We start from the raw sequence: 23,126 nt of genomic DNA, 5'->3' as shown, positions 1-23,126 counted from the left end.
AGAGTTGTCAATCCAGCCCTAAAATGCCACCCCACCACTCTGAACAGCCCCCCCCCCCCTGGCTCTTGTACCTTCGGATATACTCCATGATAAAGGCAATCCAGCCCTGCGAGGCATAGTTGTCCCCGCAGGCTCCCGTCTTGGCCGGCACATTCTGGTAGATGGCCGAGTGCAGCTTGGCCAGGTCCTCCTTCCCGGGGATGGGCAGCGACAGGTCCTGGAATGTCTCAACAGTGGTGGAGACCTACAAGACGCCGCAGGAGAAGAAGAGAGCTTCAGGGCTTGCCCTTTTCCAGGAACGCTGCCCAAACGCAGCAGGGACTCCCGCAACAGCAGATGTGAACACATGTGAACACATGAAGCTGCCTTATGCTGAATCAGACCCCCTTTGGTCCATCAAAGTCAGTATTGTCTACTCAGACCAGCAGCGGCTCTCCAGGGTCAGGCAGAGAAAGGTCTTTCACATCACCTACTTGCCTAGTCCTTTTAACTGGAGATGCCGGGGACTGAACCTGGGATCTTCTGCATGCCAAGCAGATGCTCTGCCACTGAGCCACAGCCCCTCCCCAAAACAGGTTGGGCAGCCGAGCTGTGACGTTTTGTCTTTGGGGTGGAGAGCCTCTTCGTGCACTCTGCTGCCAGTATGGGAACTGCCACAAGGCTCCTTCTGGAATAGCAGGGATGTCGTGATAAGCCCTGGCCCATGTGAAAGAACCCCCGCTGCAGCTCCTCCTGCTGCACGCGTCTCCTCTCCTGGGAGTGGAGCAGTGTTCCGATGGAGAGCGGCTGCTGTGTGAGCTCTGCCTAGGACTTCCCACACTACCTGAAATGGCACAGCAGCTGCCCACGTGGCCTCGAGAAAGGCCAGTTCTTACGCTGCCTTAGAGGTGCAGCTTCTGCTTCTTTAAGTCATAATGCCTCGTAGAGCAGCCCTTACAGCACCATGTAAGGTGGGCCACAATTATATTGCAGATGCAGAAGGGGGGCAAACCCCAGTGTGAGCAGATGCCGCATGCCAAAGACCTGCTACTGAGCCTGCAGCCGAGAGGAAATTCAACAACCTCCCTGACAACCTCCCAGATTGGCTTTTAGCCCCCACACTACATAGCAGTTTTGTGGTCGCTTCCCATGCAACCGGAACAGAAGAATTGGGAGAGAGGAGGCAGATGTCATGAATCCCCAGCTTCCCCACAGTCTCCCCAATCCCAAGGCTATCAGAGTGGTGAGAGAAGTGGACCCTGAAGCAGCAGCAACACCTTCTAAGACAGAGCAAGAATCAGGCCTGGCTGGCTTACTAGAGCAGCAGCAGAGCCATTTGTTCTCAGCACCAAACAAATAATAATAATTATATATTATTAAATTCTGCATTCGGGCAAATGGAAGATTCGCATCAGCAGATGCAGAACTGTGCAACCTGTATAATCTTTGCAACTTCGCCAACGTTCATGTTACTTTGCATAACTTATTCTGAACCTGTAAGACACAGAAAGAGGCACCGAAGCAGCTCTGGAGACCTTATTCAGTCTCCCCTCTGCTTCCGGAGATTTCAACCAACGTGCGCCACAGTGGCAAGGGCTGGAAACATGTTGCTTTTAAAGCTGAAATTCTCAGGAACACCAAGCACCATCTTCACATTCTGCATTTCCCTCCAGGTGGAAGCAAAGCGCACACCCTGGCCTTGGCATAGGCAACGGGAGTCCAAGGCAAACCCAGATTTGCATCTTTCTTGCAGCTATTAAAAGCTTGTTGGCTGACATCAAAAGTGGTTCCTTCAATTTATTCTCCTTAGTAACACAAGCCATTCTGCAATGAGTTAGCTGCTCCCCCTATGCTGGACATTCAATATAGTTCTGCTTGTTTTCCTGGAGCAAGCAGGAGGAGCAACCTGACCTGGAGTCCCTCCTCCACCAATGTGGAACCCATCCACTGCCAACATGGTAATAGGGTTGCCAGCCCTGGGTTGGGAAATACCTGGAGATGTTGGGGGTGGAGCCTGAGGAGGGTGGGGTTTGGGGAGGGGCTTCAAAAGGGTGCAATGCCATAGAGTCCACCTAAAGGTGGAAAATGTGCTTCTGCTCCTCAGCCTATTCAATATACCGGGTGCAGCGAATGCACCACCCACCTTCCAAGAAGGCTCTCTTGACACGCTCCTGCCCAGTCTGGGCTCATCTCCTTCCATCTGGGCAGCATTCCCACCAAGCCACCCAACAGTGGCCTACAAAGGAGAGGTGCCACTGTGGCAGGGATGCAGAACTGAGACCCAGCAGTCAGGAACCTTTTCAGACAGCAGGTTCAACCATCACAAGACTGTCCAGCCAGGGGAGGCATCTGGAGGAAAGGAGGTGCAACGTACCCTTGGGTTCCCACACCCTCTCTCTCCTTCCCACTCTTACCCCCCAGCCAAAGCGCTTCTTCCTGGACTGCTGCCCAACCTGTTTGCCGATCTGAGCACGCAGCAAGCCACGCACACTCCGATCTCCCCAAATGCTCACGAGGGAGTTCCTCCCCTCACAAGAATTCAGGAACCATTTGGGCTGCCTTAGTAACCTTGTAAATTGGCAAGGCAACCCCTGCATCTTCCAGCATGTTGTTAAGGGGTCTCAGCAGACAAGTTAGTTTCCTCAACCTGGCCTCCCCTGACCCTGCTGCTGTGGCAACAGGATTGGACCTCTCTGCCAAGGCAATGCAGCAGCAGGTGAGGAAGACATCTGACTGCGCTGCAACAGAAGTCAACCTGGCACACGAGTACAACTTGCTACACAGTATGGAAAGAGGGATAGGAAACGGGCAAGGAGCAGGGGCTCTTGTCCCGAAGGGAATGGGAGGAAAGCTGAATGGAGGCTGTACGGTGACCCAGGGGCGCATTGAGCAAATGGCGGGTTATTTTCCATATTGTGCTGCTCAGGCACTAACAGTGGTGGGGGTTAGGATTGTACTTTACGCAGGTGACCGTACACCTTGAAGCATCCCTGCAATCAGTTGAAGGCATGCTCATAACAGTGACTCATGCAGAGGGGTGCTTCTGAAGGCAGGTAATGCTTTGTTTTCAGACTAAAAATAAACCTTGGCAAGTACATGGGCAAAAGGTGGGGAGGAACAGCCCAGTAGAAGAGAATTTGGCTTTCCACACAGAAGGGCTTGAGGTTCACAGGATCTCGGGCAGCAGGTGAAACAGACCTTTCTGTGCCTGGGCCTCGGGTCTCACTTATGGCAGCTTCCTGTGCTCACACATAAGCATGGTTTCCATTTTTAGCTGAGAAAAAGGGAACGCATCCCTGCTAGAAGCATTCTGGCAAACATCATGCTCAGGGATGCAGGAAAGGGTTCCCAGTGGCTGTCCTGCAAGCACGATATCCGTCTCCCAGAGAAGACGTTTTCAAAACGCACACCTGTGCCTCTTCGCAAGGCCTGAGCGCCCTTCAGCCCTCCAGATCCCGAAGAACTGTAAGCAAAGACCACCTCCCCACAGGAGGGGACCCCGAAAGAGCCAGTCCCTTGCCATTTTTACTTGATCGGCAGCAGTAAGGAGACGCACTCTGTCACAGGTGAGGCACTGCACGAGGCTCAGGATGGAGCCGTCGAAGATGTCGGAGATGACGCTGCGGTAGCGGACCTCCTTCTTCTTTTTGCCAGAGGCCTGCATCTGGGCTGGAGAAAAAGGGGGGAAAGAAACAATTATCTCACCATCTCTTGGTAGAAGATGTCCAGGGAAGCTGAGTGCGCCTGGTGGCAACTGAACACTTGCTTTGAGAAACATGAGCGCTTCCAAAGAAAAAAATTTACACACACAAACTTTTGACAGTTTTAAAACATCCTTCCTGTGCTTCCCCCCCCCTCCCCCAATTCACCCCCTTTGTGAGGCAGACCCATGAAATTTAGCCTGGTGCAGAGGGAAGAGTAGGACTGGAGAGTTTCGGGTTCAAATCCCCATTCAGGCTTGGGTGATCTTGGGCCAGTCACTCTCTCTCAACCTCACAAGGGTATCGTGAGGATAAATCAAAGGAGGCAAAACCCATGGATCTCACTGTGAGCTCCTTGGAGGAATGGCAGAATGAAAATGGGATCGGACAGATGGATAGAGAGGGTTGCCCCCAGAAATGGAGGCCCCCATATGAAGCTCCCTGTCCCTATCTATGGAATCAGGGACCTGCACTGTTGTCGATACATCCGACAGAAACGGGGTAGAAAGTAATATGCCACTTAGTTCTACGGGTATTTCCGACTGCCCTCTACCACAGAAGAACTCCCTGCAAGTAGAAAATCGGTCAACAAGACTGCCCAGCCTTTTGCCTGTCATGATGGTTTTTCTGTTTGCAAGGGGGTCTTAATATAAGGGTGTCCCAGAACATGGTATGAAAACAAATGTGCTTGCCCTATCGTAAGGTTTAGAGCAGGAGTGTCAAGCATAAGGCCCACGGGCCAGATCCAGCCCCTTGAGAGATCTTATCTAGCCCACAAGCCAGCCGAGGCAGCCACCCCTCCCCCACTCTTGACCTGGGCTGGAGAGGCATGGCCCGACCCGACAAAGTGGCATTTATGTCATATCCAGCCCTTGTAACAATTGAGTTTGACACCCTGGTTTAGAATTTATGCAGAGGTCAGGATCGTGGGTGGGGGCGCTTTTCCATACTCTTTGCCATACTCTTTGCCACTGTTGGGAGGCGTGGCACTGCAGCTAACCACAACCTAGGCCCCAGCGACGGTAGCTTCCCTGCAACAGGTGCCCAAAATCCTTGGGCCTGCCCTGACCCTCTTGCCTCAGGGCTACATTTTTGGCAGGAATATTATCCAGTATCAATACACACTCGGATGCAGAGAAAATTATATTTCTATATTGATGCACATGCATCATATAGAGTCTCTTTGTTTGCTCTTGCAGCAAAGAAAATAAGGTCTAACGTGGTATCGGAAGGATCAGCTACTTTTCTTTTAGACAGAAATGTTTTAGTATATCCTATTATCTATTTAATATTTTACTTGCAAATCTATTGTATTTGTATTTTATTTATTTGTTTTAGCAAACTGTGATGGCCAATGGCTAGATACAATAAATCTTTCATTCATCCGTTCATTTCCTGACTTGAAATCCCCAATGCGTTACGCATATTTGTAACTTACTGAGCTCCTCAGAGATACTTCAGCTTGCTAAAAGTTAACCCCCTGCAAAAAAAAAAAGCCTTTCACATTACACACCTGTGCTTGTCCCAGCAGGCAGACAGATGGAAACCATTTGTGAGCTGAAGCATCTCCCTGCAGCCCCCCAAATGCCCTAGACTGTTCTGGCTTTACCTTTTGACCACCCAAATGCCCCAGACTTTCTGGCCTTACCTTTCTTCAGTACGTAAGAGGGTCCCAGCCTCACTGGGCTCGAACGTGGAGGACTGCTCGAGAGCTTGGAGTGCATGTCCTGGTGAACAGGGCTACAGGGTCGAGAGGAGCAGCGGGTGTATGCATCATTGTCTGGTTCTGGGGGGAGGGAAGAAGGAGGATACACAAAAATCTGATTTGCCAACTCCATCACTCAAGGGACCAACTCCCTCTACCACTCAACTATTTGACTTGAATCCTGACCATACTGTATTACAATGCATTAAAAAGTCTCTGAAAAGGTTTTCTTTAAGCGTACTTTTTGATCAAATCATTTCCAGGGAGCTTAGAATCGATTCACACAATAGTGGCAGCACAGCTTCAGATGGAATGTGGCTCCCAGTTCATCTCTTTATGTTGAAACCGCTGGGTAGGAGGGGGAATGCAAAACCAAAGATGCCCCCCTTCCCTGTTCTCTGGTGTTCCTACTACTATTGCTGGTGCCGCCACCAGTCTAATGGAAATAGCCCCAGATGCCTGCTGCCAACCAACACCCATTGACCCTCTCGCTAGCAGCAGTGGCTTCTGCCGCACATCCCCCCCTCCCAGGTCAGAGAACATGGGTTAGGGCTCATCTCCCGGTAGTGGAGCTGCTAACAAAGATGCTTCTGTGAAGCTCCCATTCATTTCAATGGGGTTTGCACAGGATGACAGGAAAGGGTTTTTGTCCGGGGGAGGCAGGACAAATAGGAGACAGAGGAGAGGTTTGAAAAATAAATATGAACGGTGGAAGAACATTTCTTTTGCTATCTCCTACAAAACTGGGTCACTCAATCAAAACGAATGGCAACAGATCCAGAAGAATTTTAAGAAAACTCTTCTTCATGCAACACAGAATTAACTTGCAGAACTCACTGCCACAAGGTGTAGTGATAGGCCGGCTTTACAGGGACATCAAACAAATGCACTGAAGGACAAGCCCCTCAGGGTCTACTGATCATGACAGCTAAACCGAGCTTCCATGTTCAGAAGCAGAGTACCTACGCAAGCTACCTGCTTGTCAGCCAGGGCATCCATTCGGACCCCGGATAAGCATATGTTTAGTATCAAAGCCACTTCCTTTCCCGTGGGAAGTTGAAGTATCGGTGTGAAGACCGGAGGCAGCGATCTCCACTTCAAAGTAAGCCTTCCAATGGTAAAACTGCTATCTGCTCTCGAGGTGACAAATACTCTTCCTTTGATGTAGCTTACCCTTTCATGTCCTACCAATGATGTAACCAAATGTATTGTATGTTCCCTATAAAGATGCCCTGTATTCCCCATATCTGCATTCTGACCTTAAGTTCGTTAGACCTACTGACCTGTTAGCTTTTCTTAATAAATCTTTAAACTCTCTGCTACGTCTGGAGTAAAGTTTATTGCTGAGACGCAATGGGGTACTGAAGCCTGACACTGCTGGGCAGCAACAGAAAGTGAAGGCAACTCATGATTAGACCTTTGGTCTAATCTAGCAGGACTCCTCTTATGACCTCCTGGCTTCCCAGCACCTTGCGCCCTTTGCGGGAGGGCACCCAGATACTTTAGGACAGCCCAGTCCTCACTCCCATTCATTTCAGTCAGGCAGGCATGAAAGGAAGATAAATGTACAGAAAAGTAGCACTAATGACTAAATGGAGACTGTTCAAACAATACTTATACCAATAAATATAAATATGTAACCAAATCACGATTGTGTATATTGATTTTATCACAACGTGCAATATATATGCTCTTAGAGAATCACATATGCTGTTATGCAAGGATACAACAATAACACACAAGTATACAAAAATTACATCCTGGTCATGATATTCCACTCAAAACCATAAACTAGTGCAAGATGCATGCCAATGAAGTAGAGAATCCAGTGTCAGTCACTCTAAGTGGACAACCAGGACCGAATAAACCTCGGTGAAAAGGGACTTTTACCGGAACCCCTTCTCTTCGTTAGTTGGTCTCACTATGATTTTTCTACATGCTTCTATTTCCAATTTAGGATGTTTGTACAGCGCTGGAACCTATTGGGTTACCATTTGTACACTCTGGAACTTTCTAAATGTCAATTGAAGTTTGCAAAGTTGTTTGTTATGTTGTTGTTGGTGTAAGTTGTTGGTGTAATTTTTGTATGTGTGTGTGTGTGTGTTAAGAGCTGTCAAGTCGCTTCCAACTCATGGCAACCCTATGAATCAATGTCCTCCAAAATGTCCTATCTTTGACAGCCTTGTATACTTGTAGTATTATTGTTGTAACCTTGCATAACAGCGTGATTCTCTAAGAGCATATATATTGCACGTTGTGATAAAATCAATATACACAATCATGGTTTGGTTACATATTTATATTTATTGGTATAAGCATGTCAACATATGGTCAAAGTTATGGCTAGTCTGCAGTTTGCTAAACAGATCATACTGATCAGAGTGACAGCTAAGTCATGTGATGATGCTGGTCTGATCCAGTTTGTACAGCCAGGAATGGGGATTTCCAGAATGACTCATCTCAGGTGAACTGTGATTGGTCATAAATGTGTATATAAGTCTGTGTAGTGAATGTGAGTTACCTCTTGCCTGAAATATATATGCTGGCGGAGCATGCTGTTGCTCAGAGCTGTGAATGTTAACAGCCAAAGGACTCTGTGTAGATATTGTAAATGAACTGTACATAGCAGAACTGCGTGGTGTGAAGTTGCTACCAGGTAAACTCCTGAAGTCCAGACAAGCTGTGCGCGACAGAGTTATGGGCCTAGATAGACTGCGCTGAGAGCTGGAGGTTCTATTGGAGTTGGTGAGCTACTGCTGTGAGTTGCTGCTGTGAGTGGTTTGGATGTCTACAGAGGCCAGCGACGCTGAGGACCTTGATGTACAGTCTGAAGACGGTTCAGTTGTTTCTGACAAAGAGTCGGAGGAGGAACCAGGGGAAGATAATCAGCTACTGCCGGTGAGCGAAGATATCATGGCGCAAGCTGCTTCTGCCCTGCTGGTTGATAAACTGACCGCAGATAACTATGCCGTGTGGTCCCTGCGAATGGAGCATTATCTTAAGTGTGAGTCATTGTGGACGTATGTGGATTCTCCCCCACAAGCTCCCACGCCTGAGGAAAGTTTAAAAGACCAGAAGGCATTGGCCACGTTGATATTAAGTGTTGCTGATGACCAGTTGGTGCATGTGGCGGGACAGGGGTCAGCTAAAGATGCCTGGAATAGCCTTAAGGCTGTATATGTGCAAGACACGGCTGGATCCCTTATTTCCCTGATGAGAAGGATTTATAGAAAGACTATGGAGCCAAATGAGAGTGTTAGAGCTCATTTGAATACCTTAGCCACGTATTTTCAACTGCTGGCTCAGAGGGGAAAGCAGATTTCTGACCAGGACCAGGTGTTTATTGTCTTAAGTTCCCTAACGGAGCGTTTCAACCCACTTATCTCAGCCCTTGAATCTGTGGATGCAGCAAAATTATCTTTGCAGTACATCTCAGGGAGATTGTTAGCAGAGGAGGCGCGATATACGCAGCGGGAGTTGGCAGTCGGCCAGACCGGGAGCTGTGCCAGGCAAGAGATAAGGAAGGATACAAGCCTCAGCTGTGAAGCAAAAGTCTCTGAAGCAAGTAAGCCTATACCTGTAGCTTTACGTGTCAGATGTTACAGATGTGGGAAAGAGGGACACATTCAAAGATTTTGCCCTGCTGCAAGGAAATACAGAAGGAAAAAAGACTCAAGTTGTGACCAAACAGCAAGCTACGCTGGTGAGAGTGAGTCCAGACTCCCTGAATGACTCTTGGATAATTGACTCAGGAGCTTCACAAATATTTGTGAGGGAGGAAAGGCTACTAATGAACTCACATCAATCGGCGTTAGGTCATGTAAGTTTGGCAGATGGACGTTCTGCAACTGTTTCGTGTGAAGGAAGTGTAATGTTTGGAAGTTTAAACCATACATTCAATGATGTGCTTTGTATACCCTCTCTTGAGAAAAACTTATTAAGTATAAGTGCACTAGATTCTGCTGGATTCAGTGTGACTTTCAGAAATAAGTGTTGTAATATTCTCAGAGGTGATAAGATTATGGCAGTGGGGAATTTGAAAGATAATGTGTATGTGCTAGAGAACATGGCAGGTAAAGCACAAACAGTGTTAAATAAAAACCCTCACCATAAATGTATACATTTGCTACATAGAAAACTCGGCCATGTGGGCTGGGGCACCTTGAATAAAACTCTTGCCCTGCTGGGCAAAGAGAAGGTTGAAGGGTGCAAAACATATCTGGATTGTGATGTGTGCAAGCAAAGTAAGTCCAAAGCACACCCAGTTGCACCAGAGAGTGATAGAGTAACAAAACCCCCTCTATATCTTGTACATAGTGATGTGGTAGGCCCTTTCCCAGGCAGTATATCTAAAAGAAAATATCTTCTTCTTTTGATAGATGATGCCACAAGGTTCACATGGGTGTATCCCATAGCAAAGAAGTCAGAGGTGTGTGACACTATAAAGATGTGGGCTAACAATGTGCAAAGGCAATTGGGGCATAAAATTTGTAAGTTCCAAAGTGATTTTGGGGGCGAGTACATGTCTGGTGAAATGGCTCATTGGTTTAAGACTCAAGGTATTGAACATAGAATTGCAAATGTATCTATGAGTCAAGAAAATGGTGTTGCAGAGAGAAAGGCAGGAGTACTGCAAACAATGATAAAATCAATGCTACTTGATGCTGGATTGCCAAAAATGTTCTGGGCTGAAGCGGCAAAAAATGCTTGTTATATATCAAATAGAATTTGGACAAGTGCCACAAACAATATTCCATACAAGGCTTTGTATGGGAAAGATCCCAGTTTGGATCATATCAGGATATTTGGCAGTAAAGCATGGGTTAATATACCACTGAAACAACGTAGGAAAGGTGGTGAAAGAGCAAAAAAGTTGACATTCCTGGGGTATCAGACAGGAATGAAATCTTACCGTTTTGTAAATAACCAAAATGCATTAAGTTTCAGTCGTTCAGCTACATTCTGTGAGGATGCTAATTGGCCTAAGATACATGCAAACCAATTACCATTCACAGTATTGTTACCTATGAATGATGATTCTGATAACATGCCAGAGGTAAAACAGGAGGTGCAGTCACCAATACATGCAGACTCTGAGAGTGCAAAGTGCAGATCAGAGAGTAGTGCCAAGAGTGTCCTCTAGATCTACAAAAGGTATTCCACCTCAAAGGTATGGTGTAACTGCTAACCATGTGTTTGTTAAAGTTCCAACTGATTACAATGATGTGTTAAGTCTAGCCTCAGAAGAGAAAAATGCTTGGCTGCAAGCCATGGAGGCGGAATATAACTCATTGGTGTCAAATGAAGTATTTTCCTTATCCGAATTGCCGGCAGATAAGAAAACTCTGAGTTGCCATTGGTTGTACAGACTCAAAACCTTGCCAAATGGGAATGTTAAATATAAGGCAAGATTAGTTGCGAGGGGATTTACGCAGGTGGTTGGACAGGATTATTATGAATCATTTGCCCCCACGATTCGCATGGAAACAATAAGAGTTGCATTAACCAAGGCTGGAGCAGAAGGAATGCTAGTTGATCATTTTGATTTTGATACTGCATATCTGAACGCATCTATTGAGGAAGAGTTATATCTTGATCAAATACCAGGGTTCAAATGTCAAAATGCCAAAACAGTATTAAAATTGCACAAGGCATTATATGGCTTAAAGCAATCTGGACATGCATGGAATATGTGTATAAAAAATGCTTTAACCAAAAAAGGGTTTAAGCAGAGTGTGTCTGATCCATGTCTGTATCAAGTGGAAATATGTAAACAAACCTGTTATTTATTACTTTTTGTGGATGATGTATGTTTAATGTACCACAACAAGGAACAGCTGAAATGGTTTATGCAGACCATACAGGAAATGTTTAAAATGAAACATCTAGGCCCAATTAAGAATTACCTAGGGTGCAAGTCTCCAGAAATGAGAATGGTTGGTTTGAACTAAGCCAGGAGACTAAAATAAGTGAATTGCTGGAGAAGTATAACATGAGTGAAGCGCATGAGGTTACAACACCTATGACAACAAGTTACAATAGGGAACCGGATGATAAAGTGTTTGAACAGAAAGGATTGTATCAATCACTAGTGGGATCTCTACTGTACATAGGATGTTGGACCAGACCTGATATATGTGTTGCTGTTCACTGGTTATGCAGAAAACATGCCTGTCCATACCAGAAGGATTGGGTGGCGGCAAAGAGAGTTCTAAGATATTTAAAGGGAACCATAGCCAACAAATTAGTGCTGAAAGCAGACCAAAAACCAGCATTAATGGCTTACAGTGATGCCAGTTGGGGTGAACATAATGATGGCAAGTCCACAACAGGATTTACATTATATGTTTTAGGATCCCTAGTACAGTGGAAAACAATAAAACAAACCAATGTTTCCACAAGTACATGTGAGGCAGAATACTCAGCTTTAAGTGATTGCCTAGTACAATCAGAATGGTGCATTCAATTACTGTCTGACTTGAAGATAGAATGTACGGTACCAATAACTATAATGTGTGACAATACTGCAGCGCAACAATTAGCAAATGACCAGGGAGTGCGCACTAGGAGTAAGCACATTAATATACGGTATCAAAATGTACGGGATGCTGTGAATAGAGGGATAATAAGTCTGAAATATTGTACCTCTGAAAATAATGTAGCAGACATATTTACTAAATGTTTGAATACTGAAAGGTTTCAATACTTAAAGAAATGGCTGTGTTTAACAAACATTTGACTAGGGAGGCGTGTCAACATATGTCAAAGTTATGGCTAGTCTGCAGTTTGCTAAACAGATCATACTGATCAGAGTGACAGCTAAGTCATGTGATGATGCTGGTCTGATCCAGTTTGTACAGCCAGGAATGGGGATTTCCAGAATGACTCATCTCAGGTGAACTGTGATTGGTCATAAATGTGTATATAAGTCTGTGTAGTGAATGTGAGTTACCTCTTGCCTGAAATATATATATGCTGGCGGAGCATGCTGTTTCTCAGAGCTGTGAATGTTAACAGCCAAAGGACTCTGTGTAGATACTGTAAATAAACTGTACATAGCAGAACTGCGTGGTGTGAAGTTGCTACCAGGTAAACTCCTGAAGTCCAGACAAGCTGTGCGCGACAAAGCATTGTTTGAACAGTCTCCATTTAGTCATTAGTGCTACTTTTCTATACATGAAAGGAAGAGAGACACCTGCTGGGGCTGAAAAAAAGAAGACTGGAACCCTCTTAGCAGATGCGCACTAATGAGCCAAGCTAGTTTACCTTTCTTTCCCCAGGGAACACTGGGAACTGTAGCTCTGTAAGGTCAGCAAGGAGATCTACAGTACAAAGTTCTCGACATCACCTTTGCAGGACCACAAGTGGTCATGGGTGCGGGGGGGGGGGAGGCATGACAGCTCATTCGGTCTAAAATCCATGGGAATTGGTAGTGCTTCCCCCGCCCCCACTGCGCGCAGAGATCAGGCACTGCTTTCATCCTCAACAGTACCTGGCGTTCGTGAAGGGCTGACTGGATGAGGAGTGGGAAGAGGGAGGGTTTCCGGGGAAGCCCTGCCATCCACGGGCATCACAGAAGTATCTACGTCAGCATCCTCATCCACCTGTTCAGAGTTGCTGCGCCGGTGGCTACATGTAAACTTGCGGTCCTTCAACCTCTCTTTTTCAGAGATCCCCCTTCCGGCCTCATCCTGGATCAACAGCTCTGCCTCCACCAGCAAGCCTCCTGTTTTGCTCTGCCCGTCTCCTTCGCCTCGGTCACTGCTCGAGTCACAGGAGAGGAATTCGTCCTCCGAGGGACAGCGGTCGCCCTCTCGCTTGTCATCTGTGTCGCTCGAGTCAGAGTCCCGCGTCTCAGCGACGATCGGCTCCTTCAGCTCTTCGTGAAGCTGGTCCATCAAGCAGCGGAGGAATTCTTGTGTGTCCTGGGGAAAAGAAAGAGAGAGACCTACGTCACTGATGGCCAAGGGGAGAAAGACACACTGATCTGCAAGGTCAGCCTTCGCCCCAACAATGACTTTTTTCTTTGTTTCCCCCTGTTCTTAGACCAGGGATGGGGAACCTCCGGCCCGCGGGCTGGAAGCAGCCCGCGAGTTCATTTTAAACAGTCCCTGGCCCGCCTGCCAAGGCTGGGAGTTCCAGGGCCTGCCCGCCGAGGCCGGGAGCTCCACGGAGCTAGCTGCCGTTAGCCAGGGTCTCCTCTCAGGCTTTGCTGGGAGGCAGGAGTGCATGCCAGCCCTGAACCTCTCTCCCCCTCCCAGCTTGCCTGTGTGGCGGGGCAATCCCCCGGCCACACCCCTGTGCGGCGGACTAATGCTGCTGGGGCGGCCAAGACTCGCGCTGCCGGGCCTTGCCGGCCTGCGCGCCAGCTTGGTGGGCCCCTATACAGCCCTCCCCCTGCTCGACCCCTCCGCAGCCAGTGCTGAGGGGGCGACCGAGATTGGTGCCACCGGGGTCTTGCCGGCCTGCGCACTGCCCGCCCCGCCAGCTCGGTGGGCCCCTGTATAGCCTGTCTGAAGGGTGTGGGTGTGGGGGAGGTGGCGGCGAGGCCTGGCCGGGTGGGGGATCATCCTCCTCCTCCTGCTTGCCCCGGGCACGTGGGAGGCAGTGGGGCCCAGCCCAGTTGGCAGGCGCGCCGGGAGCCCGGCCAGGAACTCCGTGGGAGTGGCCAGCTCCGCCCCAGTGCACCCACTCCTGTGATGTGCCGCGCCACGCCGCTCCCTTCTCCCTGGCCAGGCAGAGCCTGCGACCTTCGCCCCGCTGTCGAGTCCCTCCGGACAGGCAGGCAGGCAGGATGTGGCCCCGGGCGCTGCTGTTGCTGGAGCACAGCCAGCTTGCCCGGAGTGCCATCCCTGCGGGGCGCCGCTGGCCAGGGAGCGTGGCTCAGCGCCATCGGGGCAACCCACCGCTCCTGTCCCCGCCTCCAGGCAGCCTGAACCGGTGGCTGATGGGCCCGCACCCTTCAGCTGCCTTTGCAAAGGGCCCCTTCCTGCCGCTCGGCAGCCTCCACTGAGAATCCCTGGGGAGGGGGGGTTACAGTTCTAATTCCTCTCTCTAAGAGGGTCTGACATTCTTCTCTCCCCCCACCGCAGAAGAGCTGCTCTTCAAGTTCCGGATGCATCAGGCGTTGGGCTCGGCTGGGCAGGGGCAGCTGTCAATGGGGCAGGACGCCGAGCCTCCGCGGGGGGGGAGGGGGTCTCCCGGCGCCCTGTTCGCTGCAGGCTGTTCTGTGCACCCCCCGATTTCTCTGTTGCGGGCCGAGGGCGGAGGTGGGGCCGTGTGTGTGTGTGGGGGAAGCGGGAAGGCTTCATTCCATTCGGGTGTCTGTGGGGGAAGGGTTTTCTCTCTTCCTCTTTTTCTGTCACTCTCGCCTTTTCTTTGTCTCCCTCTTTCTCCATCTTTTTCTCTCTTTCTTTCTTTGTCTCCCTCCATCCTTTTTTTCTTTCTCTCTTTCCCTCTCTTCCCTTCCTTCCTTCCCTCCCTTTCCTTTTTTCCTTCCTTCCCTCTTTCCCTCCCTCTCCTAAGGTTGCCAACCTCCAGGTACTGGCTGGAGATCTCCTGCTTTTACAAGTGATCTCCAGCCAATAGAGATCAGTTCCCCTGGGGGAAATGGCCCCTTGGGCCATTGGGCTTTATGGCACTGAAGTCCCTCCCCAAACCCTGCCCTCCTCAGGCTCCACCCCCAAAACCTCCCAGTGTTGACAAAGAATACCAGGCAACCCTAGAGCCCCCCTCCCAAAATTTACGGCCGGATGGCCCCTGAATGATTTTGTAAATATGCAAATGGCCCTTGGCATGAAAAAGGTTCCCCACCCGTCTTAGACCGAGGTCTTGAATAATAAAACCGTAAAACTTAAATAAGACCCATCTCTAAAAACACTTCCCTTCGACTCTTCTCTGCAGACTCCAAAAAATGAACAACAAAATAAGTACACTGAGGATCAGAGTCCAATGACCTCAGTCAGAATCTACTAGCACTAAGATGGCAACAATTTACTTGATGGATCAGAACAGATCAAGGACTGCTGAGCCAAGAATTCTGCAGTCAGTGTTCTGCAAGATCCAGAAGGTAGGCTTGAAATGACAGGAAATCCGCCATGTTTTAATAGTCTTGCAGACACTAAACCGTCTCTGTCTCCAGCAGCAAGAACATATCTAAGCCCCATGGATGGAAGCAGAAATCAAACAGACCCTGGCCTGTTAGTCAACTCCCTGCGAGGCCAGCAAGACCCCCCACAGTGGGTATCAAAAGAACTTGTTAGACATCTGATTCCTGTAAACAACTCTGTGAGATGCGCTAGCTCAGGTCCTTCCATTCAGAGGTTCTTGCTACATGCCCCTCTTCTCGGCTGGAGTTCTCCGTCAACTGAACCTGGGCCAATCACAAGGCAGAACGGATTCCCAGTTCAGACTGCGAGTGCATCCCTCAAATGCATCAGAGAGAAAGGTTGTAACTCAGACCTTTCCATGCCAAGCTCACTTTATATTTGCAGAGAGGGGGTGTCCAAAAAAGGAGACGCCCACTTCCCTGCCTCAAGCAGCAGAGTCCATTTCACCAACTGCTGTATGCACAGACAGGCCTTAGATCCCTCATATTTAGCAAGCTCCCACAAAGGTGGTTGTGCTTTAGATCATGCCCTGCTGTTTCCCAACACCAACAAAGGGAATGTTACTGTTTAAAACAATATGCCCTTTAGACATTTTGGCAATCTTATGTGGCACAGAACCAAAATGAAGCATTTGGGAATTGCAGTGGTTGTTTCTACACTGAAATCAATAAGGGGTGGGGTGGATCTCAGTGGCATGCCTCAGGCACAGCAGGGTCAAACCCGGACCCTGATCGGCAGCTTGAACCCACACAAGATGTAGCAATCCACTTCCTCACGGATGCAGGGAGGACCTTACATCAGCACCTCAGTACCTGAACTGGCTTCCTAGAACATTCAAAAGGAGCAGCTGCTATCCTGGAGGAGGATGCATTTCTTACTGGCGTAACAAGAGGATCAGAAAGTACCAGGCAACAGTGATGCTCTTTACGGGCTGACTCACCTGTTGTGCGTACCCTCGAAACATGGGATTGACCAGCTTGATACCATGGGACAGGCTGCTCGGGACAACGTAGCTCGGGCTGATTAAAGGAAACCAACGCAAAATTAAAGGAAACCAATGCAGGGCAATGACTAAACTGAGGCTGTCATACTTTGGTCACAGTCTGAGAAAACAAGCATCACTGGAAAAGACAGTCATGCTAGGAAAATGGAAAGCAGCAGGAAAAAGGAAGACCCAACAAGAGATGAATAGACTCTATAAAGGAAGCCGCAGCCCTCAGTTTGCAAGACCTGAGCAAGGCTGTTCAAGACAGGACGTTTTGGAGGACATTGATTTATAGGGTCGCCATGAGTTGGAAGTGACTTGACGGCAACACACACACACACAACATAGGGAGCCAGCGTGGTATAGTGGTTAAGAGCGGTGGTTTGGAACACTGGACTCTAATCTGGACAACTGGGTTTGATTCCCAACTCCTCCACATGAGCGGCTGATCTGGTGAATCGTGTTGGTTTCCCCACTCCTACACTTAAAGCCAGCTGGGTGACCTTGGGCTAGTCACAGTTCTCTCAGCCCCACCTACCTCACAGGGAGGTAGGGGAGCGGAGGGGAAGGTGATTGAAAGCCGGTTTGATTCTTCCTTAAATGGGAGAGAAAGTCGGCATATAAAAAAACCCCAACCCAACCAAGAATGAAAGCCACTTTATGCATAAGGGTCAAAGGCACGATTCACCAGCCAGATCTTTGACTACAGGCTTCTAGTACAGCTTAGTTTGTTTATTGTTTGTTTCTTGTTGTTACAGCCAATGGCCAGCATAAAATTACAAAACAATGCAGATACATATATGCCGTTAAGTGAAGATAATAAAATAACATGATATCCTAAAATAGACAAGTTAAAATACATTTATCAACATATTGGGAAAAAGAAGAAGAAGAAGAAAAACCTTGGGTCACCCATCACTCATCATCTGCTGCATCACAAATAATATAACCCCTTCTGTTTTGAGCATTCCAACAAAATTTGGCTACATCATAGGATAAAGCAGGATTTTTTATCCTCGAGCAGAAATTGAATAATTAAACTCTCTTTGGTTATAGATTGATGTAAAAGGCCAAATCGTTGTAACCAGGGTTCAATTGTGGATCTTCTAAATTCCAAATAAAATTCGCAATGTAATAAAATGTGTGACAGGGACTCTTCCACTCCCGCTGTACATAAGCATTTTCTCAGCTCTCTGGGTTGATTTAAGAATCTATCCAGGAGAACAGCCGAGAAGAGGGCATCAAATCATGCTCTAGAGCAGAGCTTCTTAAACTGTGGGTCGGAATGTTGGGGTTGCGAAAAAGTCAGGCGCTCCATCTACAGCAGCCCGGAACTGCTCTTCCTGGAGGCTGTGATCCGCCCCAGCTGACCACCTCGCACCTCCTGCACTCACCTCATCCCTTCTTCAGCCCGCGAGTCAGCTGAAGCAGCCCCCTCCCCCTATCCGGGCTGCAGACTTTGAAAGGGGGAAGAGAGAGGATGGCCTCAGAGAGGCAGCTGCAGCCCAGCTGCTCCATACGCAGCCCTGGCCGAGCACGTGAGCCTTTCCCTCTGCCGCATGAGTGCAGGAAAGCAACAAGAGGCTCAGCTGCACATGCTCTCCCCTCATGGCGCAGGCGATGTACACTTTCGCAGCCCTGACTTAGCTGCGTTAAGGGGGAAGCAAAAAAAAGGTAACTTTTCCCCTGGCTCTCGAGGGCTGCCCAGAACAGAAGGGATTAAGGCAGGAGGCAGCCGCCTTGGAAAGGAAGGTGCTGCTACCGCATACCTGGGCAAAGGGCTCACACCTGCACGCTACCTGGCAGAGCAGGGGAAAGTTTGCTCAGAGTTGTGCGCCCCTTTGGGTGGGATCCTGCGCCCTGCAGTCTACACTTGAGCAGCCCACGGTAAGTGCTCAGGGCCAGCAGGGACAGAGGAAGGAGGCATCAAGTTACTCACTGCGGAAGGCACCTCTGACTCCTGAGACCTTTTCTATTGTCCCTTTCTTGCGGATGCTCAGGGGCTGGAAGGGAAGACTACATAATTCTACATAAAAAAACCCCAAGGCTTGATCCTGGCATCCCTCCCAGGTGGTCCTGCAAAAAGCCCCCTCACTTCCGGAGGGCCACGATCCTTCCCGGGTGCTGGATTGTTGCCCAACTCAAAGCCCCAAAGAAACATGTCGCAGCCTGTAGGATCTCTGCTGTTGTTTTTTCCAGTGTTCTAATTATTTTAATACATTAATTTTTCAGTGCACCTTTGGGCATAGCAGTAAATATTTCCTTCTCGGTTGCATGTGTCAGAGTCTGCTCCTTCCTGGTAGTTTTTGTATGTGTGTGCACATGCAAATGGGTTTGTTGGGCTCTTTGGCTTTCTTAATGCTTAAAGAAGTTTGGGAAGGGGGGATTCAGAGCAAGTTTGACCAGAGGCTGTTCTACAGTTGGATTTGTTCAGTCTTAATTTGGGTAGGGCTGAAGTTTGCTTTGCAGGCTGCGAAGGGGGGGATGTACTAAAAGGAATGATAGGATTGCCTATTGGAAACAATGGGAGACGCTTGAAGGCCCACTGGAGATAAGAGGAGCCAGGAATGCCAATTGCCTTGCATGGGCTCCATTGAAATACATTACAGCACAAAAAAGGTTGCAAAGAAAACGCGGAATAGATTTTTCATTATGGTCTCTGGTCCCAGACAGACTACTTTGGGTCTGGAATGACAGCCTCGAGTGGAATGATGGTCCATAGGAATAGAAACAGTGCTTTGGGACTGGAATGACAGCCCCCAGAGTGGAATGACTGTCCCTAGGAATAGAATCAGTGCTCTGTCAAGGGAATTACAGGTCACTGGAATGACAGCCCCTTGGAACAGAATCTGGGCTCTGGGACTGAAATGATAGATCACAGAATGGCATGACAGCCCCTAGGAGTAGCAGAAATGTTCTGGGAATGGCATGACAGCCCCCAGAGTGGAAGGATGGTCCCTAGCAATAGAAGGAAGCAAAGACAGTCATTCAACTCTACAGCTGTCATTCCATTCCCAAAGTACTGATTCTCTTCCTAGGGATTGCCATTTCACTCTGGTGGCTCTCATTCCGGTCCCATTAATTGGCTTTGCCTGTGTCTGTGTAAACCAAAGAATTGATTTAAAATAAATTTCTTTATGATTTATTATCAGTAAATGTTTGATTTGTATACCTGTAGGCCTGGGGTCCCTTAAAAAATTCTCAGGTGAAAAGGGGTCGCAAGTGGAAAAGGTTTAAGAAGCCCTGCTCTAGAGAATGCCCATCTCAATTGAGGTGATGTAATGTTGAAGAGATATGGGGCCATGGCTTTGCCACCACAGGATAATAAATCTCTATACACCCCAGAAAGTTGTGCCATCTCCGACTGATACTCCATATCACACAAGCATTGGTGAACTATAGCTTTTGCTCTGTCCAACCCTAGATCCATCAAACGCACAGGATTGATGCCAACTGAGGAAAGTTTATGGATTATCCTAGCTGACCACTTTAGATACAGAGTAGCTGATAAAAAATATCTTAGTAGACCTATTGGGTTAAGATGCATTTTCAGCCAGTAATTAATAGTGAGAAGCCATATCTTTGTTTCCACTTTGAGGAGGCCAGCCTCCAGTCTGAGTACAGCATTCAGTATATAGTTAGGTACATTAAAAAGAGCCCTAAAATAAACAGACTGAACTCTTTCTAGTGTGGTGAAATTAGTATAGAAACCCAATTGTGCACCGTAACGAAGTTGGGACAAGGATTTGGCATTAAATACCTTTATGGCCGCAGGTATACACCCCCCACCCCTTGTCCTAACGAACCTTAAAACAGCATTAGCACTCCTTTGCGCTGACATAATCACAGATTGGGTATGAGCAGTACTCTTGCCATTATATGAGTATACTACTCCCAAGTATCTGAAGGAACTTGCTCAATCTGACATTCGTTGATTTGCCATGATGATTTCCAATATCATGAATTAAAGCACATTATCTTAGACTTCTCATAGTTAATCTCTAATTGATCTAGGTGGCACTGTCATGTTCGTTTCTCCAGTGCACATTTTAACCCCTTCTTAGTTAATGCAAAGACAACTGCATCATCCGTGTACATGAGAATAGGAAGTTTTTTCTGGGCGGATAAATATGGAGCAGTTACATTCTCGTTCTGCAAGCATGTTAGAAGAGAATTTATATAAATAGTAAAAAGAAAAGGGGCTAGAAGGCAACCTTGTCTAACCCCTCTTCGTGTGGGTACGGGGTTAGACAACTGGCCATCCAAACTAACTCTTATCTGTAGACTTGTGTTTTCGTGTAGTTTTATAATTAGTCAGAGAAGCCGTTTATCCATAAGTACAGCTTAGAAACGACGCCTAAAAGGAGGTGCTGCTATCCCATATTGCCTTGGGGGAGCATGCATTTTTTAGTGCTACAGCAAGGGGGGGGGCAAAAATGTCTTGGCAAATATTGTCGTCTTACAAATGTTGTTAGCTACTTTGAAGATACCATATTTTAAAAAAGATTTAAATCTAATACTTTGGTTAATATGAAAACTTAGAAGCATCCAATCTTCTCATGGTCATCAAGTACATCTCTTGCAGTTAGTTCACACAGAGACACTTGCTCAATCCCGTCTCACAGTGGGCTATTTTTCCACATACAGGGTTGCTCCCCCCAAACTGGTACAGTCCAGGAAAAGCCTGCAAGCTCTCTTTCTATGTATGTATTAGGGTTGCTAGCTCTAGGTACTAGCTGGAGATCTTCTGCTATTACAACTGATCCCCAGCTGATAGAAAGCAGTTCACCTGGAGAAAATGGCTGCTTTGGCAATTGGACTCTATGGCATTGAAGTCCCTCCCCAAACCCTACCCTCCTCAGGCTCTGCCCCCAAAACATCCCGCCGGTGGCAAAGAGGGACCTGGCAGCCCTAGTATGTATGTATGCATGCCAGGCCTAAACTGGAAGCAAAAAGAGTGCATTGGAGGTCATTTAATGTTTCTGAAAGAAAGGGGAAGATCTGCCGGAGGGGTCTTTTTTCCAGAAGAGCCTCATTCACAAAAGGCAATATTTCGCTTGGTTTTACACACAAACATACCCTGCTCTCCCACTCTCTCTGCTGGATTTACTTACCGCTTCTTGTGCCACACTTCAGAAATCAGCTTTTGGTAACTTTTGCAGAGCGCCGGCTTCTTGTCTGTGCGCACGAGTCCACCACACTCCAGGAAGAACTGTGTGAGTGGGGGGCTAAGAAAAAAAGACAAGAGGAGGGTCAAGTGAGAATTTTGCTAATCACTTTTTAAAAAAAATTAAAGTGAAAACATGGAGGCCTTTCAGAAAAGCTAAGCTCAAGAAGCGACGGTGCAGCTCAGCATCCCCACTCTGTCTTAAAGCATTTTTGCCATTCCATCCATTCTATTTTAAAGATTTCTACCCTGAGTTTCTGCCATTTACTGGTTCAGCGTTCTGAGTAAGCCTGAAAGCTGCCAGTTGCTGAACACTGTGGCAAGAACTATGGGGCTATTATGGTTCCTAGAGAACCAGGCCCACAAATTGGTACTGTGCAAAAGAAGAGCAACACAAAGTTCAGCTAGACAGCTGGGACAGAAGTAAACAAGCACCGTGCACTGTTTAAAAAAGAGGAGCCTTCCAGTTTCATGCCCTGATAACCCTCAAAAACTCACTCTCTCTCTCCACAAAGAAGCAGCACTGCAAGAAGAATGAAAGGCCAGAACCCCTTTCCCTTGATATGCTAGAATCACAGAATCATAGTCGGAAGGGACCACCAGGGTCATCTAGTCCAACCCCCTGTACAATGCAGGAAATTCACAACTACCTCCCCCCACACATCCCTAGTGACCCCTACATGCCCAGAGGATGGCCAAGATGCCCTCCCTCTCATGTCTAAGGTCATAACATCAGCATTGCTGACAGATGGCTCTCTAGCCTCTGCTTAAAAACCTCCAGGGAAGGAGCGCTTATCACCTCCCGAGGAAGCCTGTTCCACTGAGGAACTGCTCTAACTGTTAGAAAATTCTTCCTAATGTCTAGATAGAAACTCTTCTGATTTAATTTCAACCCATTGGTTCTGGTCTGACCTTCTGGGGCAACAGAAAACAACTCGGCACACGCCTCTATATGACAGCCCTTCAAGTACTTGAAGATGGTTATCATATCACCTCTCAGTCTTCTCCTCTTCATGCTGAACATACCCAGCTCCTTTATAGGACTTGGTCTCCAGACCCCTCACCATCTTTGTTGCCCTCCTCTGGATACGTTCCAGCTTGTCTACATCCTTCTAAAAATTGCGGTGCCCAAAACTGAACACAATATTCTAGGTGAGGTCTAACCAGAGCTAGTTTTCTCCAGGCAGGGAGCTGGTTCTAGCTGAGCAAATGGCGAGAACCAATCCTCCTCTTAGGCCCATGAGTTCATTCCTGATTTCCTGAGGTACACCCACCCACGGGAGGAGGGATTTATTTCCTGGAGCATCCTGGCGGCCTACCAATTAGAGAGGGCTTGAAGTGCAGCGTTCATGTAACAGGAGTTCCCGAGGTTTTTCATTCCAGTAAGGCCTAGAGAAGGAAGCAGAAAACAAAAGTAGAGAATGCTGTGTTTCACATCTCATCCTCTTCTCCTTTCAGCATCCTTGCCTTTTTCTTCCTT

At 47.8% G+C, this 23,126-nt stretch overlaps 1 protein-coding gene across 1 annotated transcript in view; it reads right to left on the bottom strand.

Moving 5' to 3' along the window:
- The window catches only part of USP20 (ubiquitin specific peptidase 20), a 40,665-nt gene that overhangs the window by 12,215 nt on the left and 5,324 nt on the right, over window positions 1–23,126 (bottom strand). The window contains exons 6-12 of the mRNA XM_056860280.1: window positions 22,966–23,035; window positions 21,594–21,707; window positions 16,435–16,513; window positions 12,878–13,310; window positions 5,329–5,466; window positions 3,509–3,648; window positions 72–244 (exon numbers count right to left, since the gene is read on the bottom strand). Of these exons, the coding sequence (XP_056716258.1) occupies window positions 72–244; window positions 3,509–3,648; window positions 5,329–5,466; window positions 12,878–13,310; window positions 16,435–16,513; window positions 21,594–21,707; window positions 22,966–23,035 (1,147 nt within the window). The remainder of the gene's footprint in view (window positions 1–71; window positions 245–3,508; window positions 3,649–5,328; window positions 5,467–12,877; window positions 13,311–16,434; window positions 16,514–21,593; window positions 21,708–22,965; window positions 23,036–23,126) is intronic.

The sequence above is a fragment of the Euleptes europaea genome, chromosome 14 (assembly GCF_029931775.1).
Source record: "Euleptes europaea isolate rEulEur1 chromosome 14, rEulEur1.hap1, whole genome shotgun sequence".
Lineage (NCBI taxonomy): Eukaryota > Metazoa > Chordata > Lepidosauria > Squamata > Sphaerodactylidae > Euleptes > Euleptes europaea.
The sequence above is the reverse complement of the archived record's forward strand: the minus strand, read 5'-3'. Positions and strand labels throughout refer to the sequence as shown.